The sequence below is a fragment of the Lycorma delicatula genome, chromosome 4, assembly GCF_047948215.1.
Source record: "Lycorma delicatula isolate Av1 chromosome 4, ASM4794821v1, whole genome shotgun sequence".
Taxonomy (NCBI): Eukaryota; Metazoa; Arthropoda; class Insecta; order Hemiptera; family Fulgoridae; genus Lycorma; species Lycorma delicatula.
The window spans coordinates 58,673,794-58,690,439 of record NC_134458.1 but is presented as its reverse complement, the minus strand read 5'-3'; the positions used below and the strand labels follow the sequence as shown (position 1 = coordinate 58,690,439).

The 16,646-nt window shown below is 34.2% G+C and overlaps 1 protein-coding gene and 1 long non-coding RNA gene across 5 annotated transcripts in view; one reads left to right on the top strand and one right to left on the bottom strand.

Annotated features, from left to right (window-relative positions):
* The window catches only part of LOC142323428 (putative chitinase 2), a 30,456-nt gene extending 23,659 nt beyond the window's left edge, over positions 1–6,797 (bottom strand). The window contains exon 1 of one of the 2 annotated variants that reach the window (XM_075363030.1): positions 6,611–6,797. In XM_075363030.1, coding sequence (XP_075219145.1) covers positions 6,611–6,707 — 97 coding nt within the window. In that variant the 5' untranslated portion in view covers positions 6,708–6,797. The remainder of the gene's footprint in view (positions 1–6,610) is intronic. The other variant, XM_075363029.1, reaches the window with a different exon arrangement.
* A 129-nt stretch (positions 6,798–6,926) lies between these two features.
* The window catches only part of LOC142323430 (uncharacterized), a 48,544-nt gene continuing 38,824 nt past the window's right edge, over positions 6,927–16,646 (top strand). For 2 of the 3 annotated variants that reach the window (XR_012756103.1, XR_012756100.1), the window contains exons 1-2: positions 6,927–7,111; positions 7,299–7,335. This is a non-coding gene — a long non-coding RNA (uncharacterized LOC142323430). The remainder of the gene's footprint in view (positions 7,112–7,298; positions 7,336–16,646) is intronic. The other variant, XR_012756101.1, reaches the window with a different exon arrangement.

Below are 16,646 nucleotides of genomic sequence, written 5' to 3'. Positions count from 1 at the left end.
GGTTGGCTGGAGAAATCCCATATTCCGTATAGTTCAAAAATGCTGAAACCACAATTATATGAATTAGTAAAGTTACATAAAACTAAAGTACAAAAATATCACTTGGATGAATTATTGAAAAAACATGGGCATCGTCTTCTTAAACTCCCACCGTTCCATTCTGATTTGAATCCAATTGAGATGGTATGGTCAGCCGTAAAAGACATGTGGCGAGTCATAACACAACATTTTCTTTCACAAATGTTGAAAAATTAACTACGGAGAAAATTAATTCCATGAATGAAGATGACTGGAAATCCTACTGTGAAAAACTAAAAAATATTGAAAAAGAGTACGAAAAACTGGAACCACTGATAGATGAAATGACAGAACGTTATATTATACGTGTAGACTCTGATAGTGAAAGTGAAAATAGAAGTGACAGTGATAGCGATTCGTTTAGCGAGGATTGTGAACTTGCTAGAAGTTTGAATTAGATGCATGAAGAAAATTCAAGTAAGCTTTTGTTTATTATTAAAAATTAATAGTTTAGTATAAATGAAGGTTATAAAAGAATTAATTACGTATTGTTTATAATTAGTAAAACGTAAATATGATAGTTATTACCGCGTATAATATGATAATAAGTAATACTTCGAATTGATACGCGGAGTTGATGTTTTCAGATCGAGTAGTAATACGCAGTCTGCTTGTGACGTCAAGAGTTCGTACATTGGCTCGGCCTAGTATACATCGATGTGAGTCGAGTTGAGGATTCCGAGTTGTACAGTTGAGAATTTTTAGCTCCGCGCTGAAGTGTTTTTCTGGACAGGATTTCTGGTGATTTAAGTGATTTGGATATTTGGAAATTGTTGGTGGACATATACTGGACGTGTGTACAAAATTTGGTGAAAATCGGACGACGGACTGACCAGTTATTTAGATTTTTGTAAAGTGCTGTTTTTTTTTTACATGTTAAACTATAGGAGAATAGGTACAACATAACCTACTTTATAGCAGAAATATTCTAAGTTGATTGACAAGATCGAAAAAGACGGTGACGTCATCAATATATGACAAACTAGAACTAATAAAAATTTTCGCAATTTATACTGTTGAGTAGGCTGAAATATTCTAAGTGCTAGCTAGTACGATTATAAGGGGGAAACTTCGAATTCCTATTTCCTTGCAATCCTTCCGAATTTGGTCAAACCCTTTTGGATCTCCACCTATCCCGATCTATTCCCACCTATTCTGGTGGTCGAGGAAAGTGGAACTTTGGTAGTGAAAGCGACTGGTAAGACTTATGATCTCCTGAGACAAATGAAAGAGACCGTAACACAGGAGGAGGCGGGTGAACTTCTCTCGCTCAGAAGAGGAGCTAGAGAGGAACTTTGTACCAGAGTTAAAGGATCACGGAAGGCAGAAGAGTTAAAAAATACACTGCGCAACAAAGCTGCCGATCTCTTTGTCGATTTCAGGACAAGAGGGAGTCGAAGAGCTATAGTACACAAAGACATTGAGAGGGAAACAACTGAACAGGAAATCCAACACGCAGTAGCTCAGGTGCTTGGTGAGGAGGAGGAATTTAGAGTGACATCAGTACGTCCTTCCTTTGGAAAAACGAGGAACCGTTGTTACTAGTCACCACGCAGCGGTTACACTTACTGAGAGTCGAATACGCATCGGATGGGTGCACTGTCGTGCTTATATGCGAGAGACAACCGATAGGTGCTACAGATGCTGGGGGACGGGCCACGTGGCATTAAATTGTCGGGGTACCGATCGTAGAAACCTTTGTTTCAACTGCGCAGGACATAAGAGGGCACAGTGTGAGGACCCAGCAGCCTGTGCGTTTTGTGGTGCGGAAGGCCACTGGGCAGGCAGATGCACGAAAAAAATGAGATATCTTCAATTTAATGCGAACAAGAGCCGACGGGCTATGAACCTCTGTTACGAAGTCGCACAGAGAGTGAACGTTGTCATAATACTTGTGGCTGAACCAAACGCGGCGGTGGTGGCGGGGCCTCGATGGTTGATGGACCTCACCGGCAAGGCGGCGATAGGGTTCCCAGTGAATAGTACGCCAGTAGTAGCAAATGATGCGAGACGAGGATTTGTGTTGGCTGACCTGGGCGAGATGGTAGTGTATAGTTGTTGCCACTAGTCCAATACAAACATTGAAGATTTCGTTGATTTTTTGGAAGACCTTAGTCTTAAAGTAAACAGAAACAGAGATGGAAGGGTCCTAATAGTGGGAGACTTCAACACTAAGTCTCCTGATCTTGGTGGTCGCATTACTACACTACGAGGACGATACTTAAGTGAATTGGCTAGCGCTTTGGGGTTGATATGTTTTAACAGAGAAGGTGACACGTTTGTACGGAGGGAGTCGCGTTCGGTGTTCGACTTAGCGTTTGCCAACAAAGACAACATCGGCGATTACTATAATTGGGAGGTCCTGCAGGAGGAGAGCCTGTCGGATCATCTAATGATACGATACGACTCGGAGAGCAAACAGAGAATAGAACCACTGACGAAACTGGCCACTCTAAGAAGGAATGTATGAAGTTTGCACAGGGAATACGTCAAAGATCAGCGGAGAGGGTAACGCCAGAAGAATTTGTTGACACTGTGCAATATGAATGCAGAAAAACTGGAGTCACCTATAGCAGGCATCGAAGGCAGCACGTGTACTGGAGGTGTGAGGAGATTGGGCGGCTGCACAAACAAGCATGGGCCAAGAGGAGGGCTAATCGAAGAAGTGATCCTGTACTGATGGCACGTACCCGCTCAGCGTATACAGCGTCTCGTGCCGCCTTGAAAGCAGCAATTAAACAGGCAAAGAGGATATCTTGGAAGGAGTTATGGCTTGATATCGACAACGACCCTTGCGGTCGTGGCAATCTAGTGGTTCGGAAACTTTGTCGATCTTTGCCGGCATTAACTGAGGCGCAAGTCAGGACAGCAGTAAGGGCGCTGTTTCCGGATCGGGAGGAACCCCCCAGAGAGGAGATAGAGGTGGAGGATATCCCGTAATTCCGTACTGAAGAGCTCATCCGGGCGGGCAGGAGGATGAAGTTACATAAGAGCCCGGGCCCAGATGGGATCCCGGTAGAAATTGTGCGTATTTTGGTAGACGAGGTACCAGTAGAGACCCTCAGGACGATGAACGCTGTACTGAGACAAGGACACATTCCGGAGCAATGGAGTCGAGCAAAGGATCGTTTTGATAAAGAAGACTAATACAGAGGGAGCGTCTTCGTTCAGGCCGATGTGTATAACTAACAGCATCTGTAAATTACTCGAGAGGATGATGGAGAGCCGTCTAAAAGAGACGATACTGGCCAGAGAAGGACTTCTTGAAGGACAACGTGGCTTCAGATCAGGGAGGTCCACGGTTGGCGCGGTCAAGGAGGTCGTACGGATAATGGATAACGCAGCAGCCGGCACTTGGAGGACTAGGAAAATACCACTAGTGATCCTCCTGGATGTAAGAAATGCCTTTAATTCCCTCAGCTGGGAGTCAATTTTCCAGACGCTGGGGGAGTGGGGCATAGATGGGTACTACATGAGAAGAATGGTCCAAATCTACTTAGATGAAAGGAACCTCATCTATAGACGTGGAGGTTCGGAGCTGTGGTTTCATTCCACATGTGGGGTACCCCAGGGGTCAGTCCTGGGTCCCCTGCTGTGGAACATGGTGTATCATGGGGTTCTGAAGCTGCGTTATCCGGACGGCGTGACTGCTTATGCAGACGACCTCGCTTTCGTCGTGGTAGCAAGGACGGAGGAAGCAGTTGCTGAAGCGGCTAATACTGCAATAGCTACTGTTGGAGAGTGGATGTGGGACAGAGGTCTGCGGTTATCGCAGGAAAAGACAACAAATATCAGTATGACGGGGCGACGAGTGCTGGTACCCATAAAAATACGCATAGGGGGTGAGGCGGTCCAACCACGGGACACTGCCAAGTATTTGGGTATCTGGTTGGACCGCAGTAGAAAATTCACGCCCCACGTTCGTGAGACGGGGGATAAAACTAGACTGTTGCTGAAGAAGCTCACTAGACTAATCGCTAACATTGGAGGACCCCGGGCTTCCAAAAAAAGATTATATGTTCATGTAGTGAACTCGCTGTAATTGTACGGGGTTCCTGTTTGGGACAGAACCTTAAAAGTGGAGTGCAACAGACGAATACTCGAGGGGGTGCAGAGGTGTATTGCTCTCAAGACCATCTCGGCGTACGCCTCTGTATCAACGGAGGCGGTAATGGTTGTGGCGGGAATTCCATCTCTGCAGTAACTAGCCAAACAACGTGCTCTAAGATATAACGGCGAATCAAGAGAGGAAGTACAGGATATTTTAATACGCGATTGGCAACACAGATGGGATGTGTCTACCAAGGGCAAGTGGACTCATCGGCTGATATCCAGGATCGAGGTTTGGGTCGGGAGGAGGTTTGGTGAGGAGGTTTGGCTCACACAGTTCTTGACAGGGTATGAGGTCTTTAGGAGCTACCTGTACGGCCGGAGGAGGGCGGAGAATCACAACTGTCCTTATTGTGGGGATCCTGACACACCCGAGCACGTGGTATTCCAGTGCTCAAGGTAGGAGGTGCAGCGGCGAGGGTGTGTCACAAACACGGAGGCGATCGACGTAGAGTCCATAGTAGAGACCATGCTGGCAAGTGAGGAGAATCTTCACACGATTGTAACGTTCGTGTCGGGGATACTAAAAAAAAGAGAGAGTGCTAGTGAGGGGGTGAGAGACAGCCTCGGTTGGAGTCGTCGTCTGTCCGTAGGAACTTGTTACACGGGTGGACAGTGGCGATGAAGGTCGGCAACTCTCAAGCCCCTGAGCTATTAAGACTGAGACCTGGCAGAGATTCCCCTCGGGGTTAATCCTGTTAAAGGCAGGCACAAAAGATCAAGACCCGGTTGCGTAGTTGGGGTAGCTGGGAACAGCATAGCCGGGCCTGGCTGCCCGTCTTTGTGGTTAAAGGCAAAGGCTCTTCCCGAAGCTGTGTGATGCTTTAATGCGTATCCAGCTCCGGGAAGCAGGGGGAAGAAAAAAGTATACATTGATGTAGAGTGGGCCATTTTATTAGATCCACCCGGATATCTCAAAATGTTTTTGGTAGTGAGGCTCTCGACTTTTAGTTTATTAATTGATGCATGCTTAGAAACCTTTTCCACCTGGTCTGATCGAAGGAAAATTTTGCCCCTATATTCATATTTTGAAATCTAATGCTCCTACTCTATGCGGTTTTATGAGAGTGTAAATAACGCATTCTTTGTTATTTAAACGAATTCTTAATAAAATAGTTAAATATAAACAGTTTTACTTGGTTTATATTATCGGTTTTTAAAACTGTAACAACACAAACTTGATGTCTTTTTTCGTCAGTCAGAGTATAGTAAACAAGCTTACACTTCTGCATAAAGAAATTTTCTTAAAAATATTAATTAACGACAAATTAATTTCTTAAGATTCAAAAGATCATAGGAAAAAACATAAAATTAACACGCAATTCTAACCCTTGAAAACATATTGTGTTGCACGAGCAAACACTGTGAGAAGGGTTTTTATTGATATCTATTGGAATACATTAGCTAGGAAAATTTTTGGATCATCTTTTAAATAAATTCTACATTATCTCTAAGGTTTGTTTTTTAATTTAGCCACCGTATACGATATAATGAAGTCTTCTGAAATAATCTTCCGTCCATCAAAATCTTTAAAACAAATTTTTGCCTTGTCAAACATCTTAACCGTTTGTAATTCGTCAAGAGAAGGAAAGCCTGCTATAATTTTAACACGATTTTATAAAACATTAATATCGATAAAAAAAATTAAATATCTCAGTTTTTAAAATGCGGGCATCTACAGTATCCGTAGTTTGTATAAAATTTGTGCATAATTCCCGTACTTTCAAGCATATTTTATTGATGGACCTAAAATTCGTTTATGATATTGAATTACCCTTTCGGACTGTGCCCGTCGAAATAACCATTAATGCGTCATCGAAAGCGTCGGTTATTAAGCGAATTAGTCGATTAAAAAAAAATTGCATATATTTCCGTCATAATAGCTTGAGAAAAATGCTCTTCAACAAGAGGCTGTTGTTACCCCACCGGGTGCCCTCGGGCAATTCGGACCGCGGTTTTGGTTGTGTCTGTCGTTCATTAAAATTCCATTCGATGTTTGCCCGAGAGGTAATTACTTTATTTATCCTTCCGGCTCATAATAATTACCGACTGATATTTGAAAACAATTTAATATCTATCAATCTGTTATTAACACGGTACTAAACTGCCATCCAAATTTCTCGTACAACTTTCCTATCGTACAGCATTTTTAAAAGTTTAATTCAGTTAAAAATAACAATACATTTACAATAGCTTAATCTTTACCATTCACTAACGACTTTAGTTCTATATATATATATATATATATATATATGTATATATATGTACCGTTTACTAACTAGTTTAGTTCTATATTTATCGATATATATATATATATATATATATATATATATATTTATTATTGTAGAAACCTATATTAACAGTTTGTAATATTTTCACTTTTTCATATTACAGTTAAATTGAAATAAATATAACAGCTTACCTGAACTGCAGCTGAAGTGAGAAATGCATTCTACGTAAAAAAACAGCCAGAAGACAAAAATTGTTTTATAAGAGCGCGGTTTGTTTTCGTGATGCATCTCCGTTTGTTTATGGCCTTCTGATGAAGCAGAGAAACAAGCACAGCCAGTAGTAATTATTTTCCACTATTAGATAAGATTGCAAACGAACTCCTGACCTTTTATAACCTTCAGCCCGATACACGCCTCGAAGTAACTTACCCGTTATGAACCTCTTCGTCCGTAATAAAATGAAAACGTAATTCCCCTGTTGTAGGTTCTCCCCAGTGTAAATAAAGTCTTTCCTAATCGTATGAAATATTTCTTAGAATTAAATTTTTAATGATGCAGGAAATTTGACGGATTATATTTTTCTATGTAAATATATTCACTGCGTACATTACAAGTCGAATCGTTTGTATTTATATGATTTTAGTAATGTTAATGCTTTAATAAATTGCACTACTGTGGATTAAAAACTGACGGTAAGTAATTTTTTCCACTAAATTAGAAAAGTTTTTCTAAAAAACTAATTGCTAAACAAAATTTATTCATTAGTTGTCGGGATTTCTATCTTTTGCCTTCATTAACACAATCTATATATATTCACAAATTTACTGTGATTTAATGATAAAACAAATGGTCTTTAGTTTTCTTTTTGATGAATTTCAGAGAAATTGACAGGCATGAGTGACAGTCACTACAATAGGTAAGCGTCTGAATTTCTTAATTATCGTAAGTAAAATTGTGTTTTCAAAATTATTCATAAAAATGTCTGCCATGATTGCCGAAAGTGGTCCTGACAAGACCTTGCTCCTGTTGGTAAAATTTATTATTGAATTTTTTTAAGTAATTATATTTAAGGCGTAATTTTAATAGGTTAATTATTTCATTTATCAGATTGGTCAGATCAATTGTTATGTATTTAATTTTATTATGTGAATTTTACAATTTTTATATATTTTAATTATAGATTATAAATTCCTCCTGAAGATGGCAGAATAGCCAAAGCGCTCGAGGAAGTCAAATGGAATTTTGGTAATCTGTTCTTAAAATTATGTACAATAGTTATTTTACCAAAGGGGTGCCATGTTCGAAAAAATTAAAATATATGTACATATATTTTACGTACAAAAGAATCTGTCGACCGGATGAAGAAAATATGTTTATAAGCGTCTAGGTACGACTACATATTTCATGAAAATTAAGTGTTTATTAGGTAAAGTAGAATAACAATTTAGAATATATAATAGTAAAATTTACGAAGACATCGATTTCGTTAGACCACTACTATTTTATGAACGTATAAATTTGGAGGTAGTAAAAAATACTGAACGATCCCACTTACAGTGCATTTTGATGACACTCACCTTGATACTTCCTTACTTAAATTTATTTCCAGAAAAAAAATAGCAGATATTCTTTAGTAAAAAAAACTTCAGTTCAGTGTATTGACCATCGGTCTGTTAAACAATATATCTCATAAAACATGACAATCGAATATCTTTGACGTCGTGTTCATGCCGAACAAACTAAATCGACGAAATTCTTAATATTTTAATAATAATATTAACTCCAACGTCTGTTTTATGTAGCTCTTTTTTTAAACAAATTTATTTTCTTCAAGTTATTAAAATTCATTAATAAATCTCTTTCTTTACATATCAAACTGCATACAAGAGTGAGCAAAGTTTTTGTTAAACGGCGTGACAAAACGCTTTAACATTTTAAAATTAATTAATATCAAACTACTCGCTTTCTAACCGATGAAAATTTTCCTAGTCGTGGAATTCTTTTCGGTGATTTACCGACTGAAAGCAATTATTAGTTCCGAAAGGCCTATGAAGAAAATATTCCGTTTATTTATAAGTTGCTCGTTTAGTATTTAATAATTTTTAAATATCTATTTATTTAATTCATCGTTTTATTTTGGATTTAATTTTGTTCCCAAATTAATTAAGGGAAAATACGTTTTTTTAAATATCATCGTTATCTACTAGTTTCCGTTTAATTTTAGAAAAAAAAATTATTTGTTCGTTTCCGAATTTATTTTATTCGAACACGTAACTAAAGACAAAAGTCGCTCAGGCAATTTTAACACCTATTAAATCAAATACGGTAATTTGTAAGCACAAATGTGTGTTTTAGGCTTCAATACGAGTGATTTTTTCACGTATTTTAATACTTATCGTCTGTTAATAGAAATCTATATTCTGTTGGCAGTTATTTTTTACATAAAATTTTATCGGTTAAAGCAGTCAGGGTGGAGACAGATGAGTGTAATATTTACGTGTGTCATCGTTCATAAGGGAATAAAAATTCATAGGCGACTGGAATTGTAGTTTCTCTGAACGAATTTAAATCGGTTGTTAGATTCAAAACATAAAAAATGTAATTTACGAACTACGCGTTGATTCACAGGTGTATTAAATATGAATCTCTTGTTAAGAACAGGAAATAAATTTTTGGCATATTAAGATCGAAAGCATGCACAACGTTTGTGAGTACATTCAGATGAAATGTATCGGCAAAGTCAAGGTAAGGAATGAGGACGGAGCAAGGTACGGTTTGATATATGATGTCAAATAATTTTGAAATGATGTACAATATGAGTTATTTATTATGATTGTAATTTTAAGATCATATATAAAACAAAAACATAAATCTTATGATATTAATAGTAATTGCCACAACCAATATTAATTTTTAAAAAATAGATAAATAAACATAAGTGGTTAAAGTCGTATTAATTCATAATTATAATAAATTTATGAACTAACGTAAAGAAAGTATTGAAGATAATAAATTTAAAAAATCCGTACACAGAATACCAATTTAGAATTTTTCTGAAATTAAAATTATTTAAGAACGTATACTATTTATACAGCTAAAATGAAGTGCAGAAGTTATTTTTTTTAACTAGTTTTATCTCTTTTAAATCATTGGCAGAATAAATTGGTTCTGTAAAAGGAAATATTTATTTTTATATTTAAATATTGAAGGAAATTTATTCAAAATGACAACCAAAATATATAAGTTTCTTTTTTGTACGTTAAGTATTGTGTTGAGATATCTGAGAATAATTCTGTTGTCTGATTTGATAGATTTTATTTTTTTTAGGAATAAATATTTTTTTTTTTATAAAGCAAAAATGTTGCAGGTGTTATAAAGTAAAGGTATAAGCAAAGGTATTTACGCATTCATATGCGGAAACAGAAGCTTAAGCACATTCCATAAACAAACTGCTAAGTAAGAAGTTTTAATTTACTAAATATCCGTCTACCATATTCACAAACTGGGTAAACTGTGATCCGGGTGAAACCCATTTTGTATACTGAATACAAGATCAGAATTTTTGAAGAACCCAGATATATTATCGTCAATATAATTAATTGATTACCAATGATATCGGTGTAATCATAAATAGTACGAGTCGTGTCAATATCATGAAATGTACATCTGTAATCAACATTCGCAAAAAAGAAGATAATTCTTAAGTTGATGTAACATTACTGGTCGGGTAGATAGAATTATCATTAATTATAACGATAGTATTTCTGTAGCCCACGAAAGAAAATTTCTGGGTGTTTTATTAGATGAAAAGTTCTCGTGGGATGATCAAATTGATTTCGTTTGTACCGTTTTGCTTTGAAATTCATTCATTAATTGTGTAATATATATTGGGGCTCCTTCAAAAAGTTAGAACGAGTTTTTAAAATAAAAAAAAATGGGCTACCGAATCATTTTCTGTGCGCCCATAAGTATGAATCGTGCAGACCGATATTTAAAAAAATTAAATATGTTAACCAATCTTTGTTTATATTAATGAATCACTGCATGCATAATCTTTGCTAAAAAGAGTCGTCTCTTACTCTCAAAGAAATAGCGATATCCACCCCTACCGAATCAAAAAACGCAACTGTTTTCGTATAACTCATCACAATACTTAGGCTTACGAGAAAAGGCTTTACTGTGCATCCGTTACAAATTTTTAATAAATGATAGAACCTTTAAAAAATCTTCGCATATATTTATTTAAAATACAGTAAAACGATTTTATTTTACAGACACAATATTACTCTGCAGATGAATTTCTAAATAATACTAATTAACAAAAAAACACGATTAATTTGCAAATAATTTTCGGTATCGCCTTCTGAATCGTGAATTATTTTGTAGTTATTTTTTATAAATTTATTTTCCCGAGCGTTATTTTTTTATTTTTTTTTTTTATTTTTTTTAAAAATAGTTTATATATATTTTAATCACGTCTTTTCTTTAATCTTATAATTAATGTTTTTATGTGTACAAGTTTATCTTACAATGACGTGTCCTATACAATTCATAATTATGTACCGATCAGAATAATAGATTTATTTATTTATCTACAAAAATAACAACACAAATAGAAATGTGAATTTAGCTTATTGGGCTTCAGTTTACGCCTTTTTATGAATATTTTCATTTTAGATGCCGTTTGATATCTTCTATTTTCATCTATTTTTATGAAAACCTCGACCATCTCAAATACACCAATTCAGAGGCTGCACTATCAAAACTATTTTTATTCAATATTTCTCAGTCAGCTTCTACAACTTTGTAAAGAGCTTTTCACAGAAAATTCATCTCCTGTGCTAGTAGATACATTAGTGCAAATATAAACCGCTGTTTGTGCTTCATAAATAGAAAACAAATTTAACCACAATAATTTTACTATCTTCCGTAAAGTATGTTTAGTATGAATAATATTTAACTTATATTTATATTTATATAACTTATATTTATATTTATATTTATAACTTAAATAAGAAACTGGAAAACTAATAAATTTTAGTTCGGTTTGAGAAAGCTGCTTTGCGTAATGTACGTAAGAATGCACTGGTTACCCGGGTACTGTAAAATGTACATCTGTTCTTGGACAGCCTTGGAGCTTCACGAATCTTCAGCTAGTTAGTTCAAACAGGTGATCGAGTACACGGTTTCCAAAAGTAATAATTTATAATTATTTAGAGAAAGTTAATATATTTAGAATAAGAGTCTAATAATCATGAAAGCGATCACACATCGGCCATCGTCTCATGAAGGAAGCGATTGATTTTAACGGTCTCAAGTTTTTATTACATGAATTATTTTCGAATGTAATTTTACTTACCGATAATACAGATTATAAGTTAAAAAACCGTTTAAAATATTCTTTGAATCGAATAACCGGTTAAAAACTAAGAATAGATAATAAACTGAAAAAAGTAAATTAAAAAAATGTTGTTCGGGGATTAATGTGAATTCTATAAAAATATTTGAAAAATCATCATAACTATAAATTAAAATATTATAAAAATTTTAAAATAAAAAGTACGAATGAATTAAATTTATCAAACAAAAATTCTTTTTTTACGGTGACAAATATCCAGTTTGATACAAATGGAATATTTAAAAAAAATTACTGTCAGTGGTGACTGGATATCAGGCAAATATTTAATTTAAGCTTACAAGCTTCAAATGTGACTAACGATTAAGAAATTAAGTGCGTATTAAATAAATATTTAAAAAACAAAGTATTATTAATTATTCTTTAATACCGAACATCGCCACTCTCCGATCTGATGCGAGATTTCAATCCGTGTCCGAGGTGGGGGTGGCGCAGGCGCGCAGACTGTTCGGGAGAGCGGCTGTGTCCGAACACAGTCATCTTCGGGACATCTGCCGAGAGGACCCAACTCCGACAGTTGTAAGGAAGCGGCCTCACGCCGTACTGGACGAACCACCGTGATGGTGCGGTGCGGTAGCCGAAAATCGACAAACCAGGCTTAGGGGCCTCCATATCGCATGAGCCATAAACGGAATAGTGCGTCAGACGCGTTTCCGGGGTCGCGAGTGAAAAGTTTTCGCGAGTTATATAGTTTGAAGACGTCAAACACGGTAAGTCGCGCATAAAACAAAAACGCGGTCTAAATTTTAAAAAAAACTTACAGTAAGACAAAATATCCCAGCAATTACGACTCCTCCGGAAAAGGGGTCGCATTGCTCTCTCCTTATAGCTAGTGCCCCGTTGTGGCGTATTCCTGCTAGCCTATTAAAGAGTTAGCACCGAAAGGACTTCAGTGGACGGTCTGAAGGGGAATTACGTCGGGAGGACAGGCTTTATAAGCCTAGCCTTCCGCGGTCGGCCCATGAAATGGGTTCGATAACGCTGGTTTAACAACGGATTGGAATGCAATTAAATCCGTCTTAAATTCACTAAAATAATAATAGACAAAACTTGAAAAATTAGATCCGAGATTAAAAAATAACCCTTTTAAAAACAAGCCCGATTAGAATGATCCAGCAGCAAGGGACTCTGTCCAGGTTCTGCGATAAAGTAGGGAGTAATAGACTCCTGCCAACTTTGCATTCCATTCCATACCGAACATCTGTATCATCGATCGGGAAGTCGATCACCAGCGACTCGATGAATGAGAGTTAATAGTCGACGCTATTCCCGGATAACTGTACTCGCTGCCCTTTGAAGTAGAACATTTTAAGAAAATTATTACACATGTCTTTCAGGCTGATAAGAAGGAATTTTGCTGTAAAATATCATAAAAATCTGGAAATATCTTCGGCCATAAGCGCATCACAAATAAACATTAAATGCCAAAAAATCGAGTTAAAATAGAATGTCACTTTACTCGGTCGATGAATATAGATGAATGCTTACTATTGTGTGTGTATAGAAATTATCATTTACGAAGAAAGAAGGACATTGCTAAATTCTACTCGACTTATTCAACAACAAAAAAAAAAACAAAGGTTCCATGAAAATCATGAATTCATATTCCGTGAAAAGTATCCCATGGATATCGTACAAAATAGTGAAGAATGTGATTATTGCCGGTTTTAGAGTTATTATTTTCCTTGTTCTCACTATTTACAACTATCTTATACGTAACTAACAGAATACAAAAATAACACTTTTTGCTGCGATGTTGTATGTTTATTATTTAAACTATGAACGTACAAAGAATCTTGATTAATTTTATTTCATAAGAAAATTGATTAATAAATATAATAAAAAATAACATTAAGATAAAATATGACTAGGTAAAAAATAATAACAGGCCATAAATAGACAATCACATACGATTTAAATTACTAAAAAAAAAATTCATAAAATTAAATTAACATTCTGCATGAAAAAGTTTCACCGATATTAGTTTAATATTTATTTTTGGTATATACCATGAAACAGTCGGTCTCAAAAAACAAATTGATACTAAATAACGAATACGATTTGATTCAAAATAGACTATTTAATTAAAAATAAAAATAAGCTAAATTATAAATTTTAATCGTTAAAAAGTATGTACTAAGGTCATTGACAAATTTTAAAATTCAATATTTCAAATTCAAGCTCAGGTCATCTAAATAGCATCTATTAACAAGTTTAGCGATTCACTGAAAACAATTTCATGTCTAACTTATGTTTAATATTGGATATAAGTTTTTAAGCCGCTATCATTCTTACTCTCCTTTAGTCAAAACAGACTTTTCCATTACCTCATAAATCAAAAATATTTTTGTGTACAAGCTATTTGAGATATACTGTTTCTTTTGCAGTTAATCTATTTATTTAAACAAATTATAATTTATAAGTACAAAATAGATTATAAAACTTTGAGGATTAAGTGAAAGCTATGGTCAATATTATGAAAAATTCAGGTACTCCTTTATTAATGCGAACTGATTTCATATACACATGAGTACTATTGTCTGAATATATATCTATACAACATTAAAATAAACAAGTATGTATACAAAATGTAAATTTATTTAGCATTTTCAGAGTCCTATTTACTTCTCTCTCTCACTCTTTGTGTGTGTGTGTGTGTGTGTGTTGTTTTTTTGTCTTGAACTGTGCTTATAAATCTCATTAGATAATTAAACTGATTTTTAAAAATGAATTTATCTTAACCTGACTGAAATTTTATTTCAGCCTTAACTTAAAATATTCATAGGAAGTCCTCAAGATAAGAAATTACTTTTTTTATTTACTTTTCAGGATATATTTTTTAAAAAATTTACAACATAAAATTTGTAACTTTAAAAAACATTCTTGAAATTTCAAATTAGGATTTTACTCCTTAAATTTCTTATATTTATTTATATTTTCAGAATCAATTTTAGAAGAAAATGATAATGAAAACAAATTTATTAAAATAAAACTAGAAAAGTTTTTCTAGGGAAAACTTTTACAAATTTCTAGAGAGGGTTCCAGTAATTTCTTGAGAAAATATTTTTTCAAAAATTTGTCATTTCCTGAATGAGGGAGAGAAGAGTTTATGAACAATTAAACCAGTTTTTTTGTTATTTAATCATAAAACACATTTTCACAAGGATTCTTCTAGGATAGAATTAATAATAATAATATGTAACACATATCATATTTACAGAAATAATACAATTCTTATGATTACTAGTTGTTTAATACATGAAATCGGGCCGGTAAGAGTTTTGTAACAAATCTTTCTATTTCTTGCTTAATATATGGAACGCTTTAACATTTTTTATTATCTATTATTGTATATCTATTATCTATTACATATGTTTAACATGAATTTTTTTTAAACAAAATTCTAAATTAATAATAGAAATATAGTCTCTCACCTTTTTTGATATCAATATCATTTTGTTTTCTGCGAGACTCACCACACGGTTTAAAATTTCATTTAATTTTTTTTTTGGTTATCACTGCGTTTTGTTAGATTATTCTTTTATTTTTTCTATAAATTACCGATTGTTATCTTATGGATTTATTATTCAAATTTATTGCCTTTCCAGAACAAACAAATATACATTTTTTTTTAATTTCTCGGCCAATTTTTTTTGTTGGTAGTCACATTATTCACTTCATACCAAATTTTTCCTATCACATTTACAGAAATAATACAATTCTTATGATTATTCGTTGTTTAATAAATGAAATCGGTTATATTTAACATTCATAACAAACACATTTCGAGTCTCTGAATGAAGGAACTAGCCTCCAATTCTAGTGCGGAGCCAGCTTTTATAGCGTGGATGGAGCCGAATGAGCCGCCAGGAGTTGTGTGTATGGAGCCGAGTACAGCTATCCAAAGAACTTTAGAAATTAAAAGTCCTTCTTTAAATAAAATTTAGAGTTCCTCATTAATAATAAAATTTAAAGAACATGAAATGAAACTTGAATCTTAACATAACTACCCGCCAAAAATCATATGATTTTATATATATATATATATATATATATATATATATATATATATATTATTATTATTATTATTATTATCATTATTTTTTTTTATATTATAAATTAAATTATTACTAACAGTAACATGAACCATATGATTTTTGCAATTACAATAAGTTACATACATGATACAATCTATAATGAAGCATCAATTTAACGAATAAAATATTGTAAAATAGTGATATACATTGAAAAATTGATTAAAAAGATGAGAAGTAAACGTAAAAAAAAATTATCAAAGCAATTAACTTTTTTAATTTACTTCATTTGCTCTAATTGTAAGCAGTAGCTTATACAAACATATTTCAACGATATTTTCAATATTTTATATTCATCTTTCGATTTTCTTAGTTTTACACAATAATATTCAGTCATTGTATTATATTATTTTTCTATTCTTGCTTTTTACTTTGGAAATAAAAGAAACAACGGAAGCACTGCTACCTAGCGGCGCGATTCGTAAAGTCACCTTTTTTAGGAAAAAGTGACATATTCGAGTCCCGCGGTTCAAATGGAAGAAAAAAGTTATATAAATACTTTCAAAAAATGCCTCGAATTTTGTTAAATTCGAGGTATTTTTTGTAAGTATTCTTTATTACAAACCTAATTGAGCTGAAATATAATATTTTCATGCGTATTTTTTAAAACTTTTTCCCCATTTTCATTTCACTTTTAGGTTAGGTCATGTTTAGAACTGTAAATGCAGTTCGTTGACTTAGCCGTATCGTCCAGTTCTGCGGACCGTTACCGGCGAA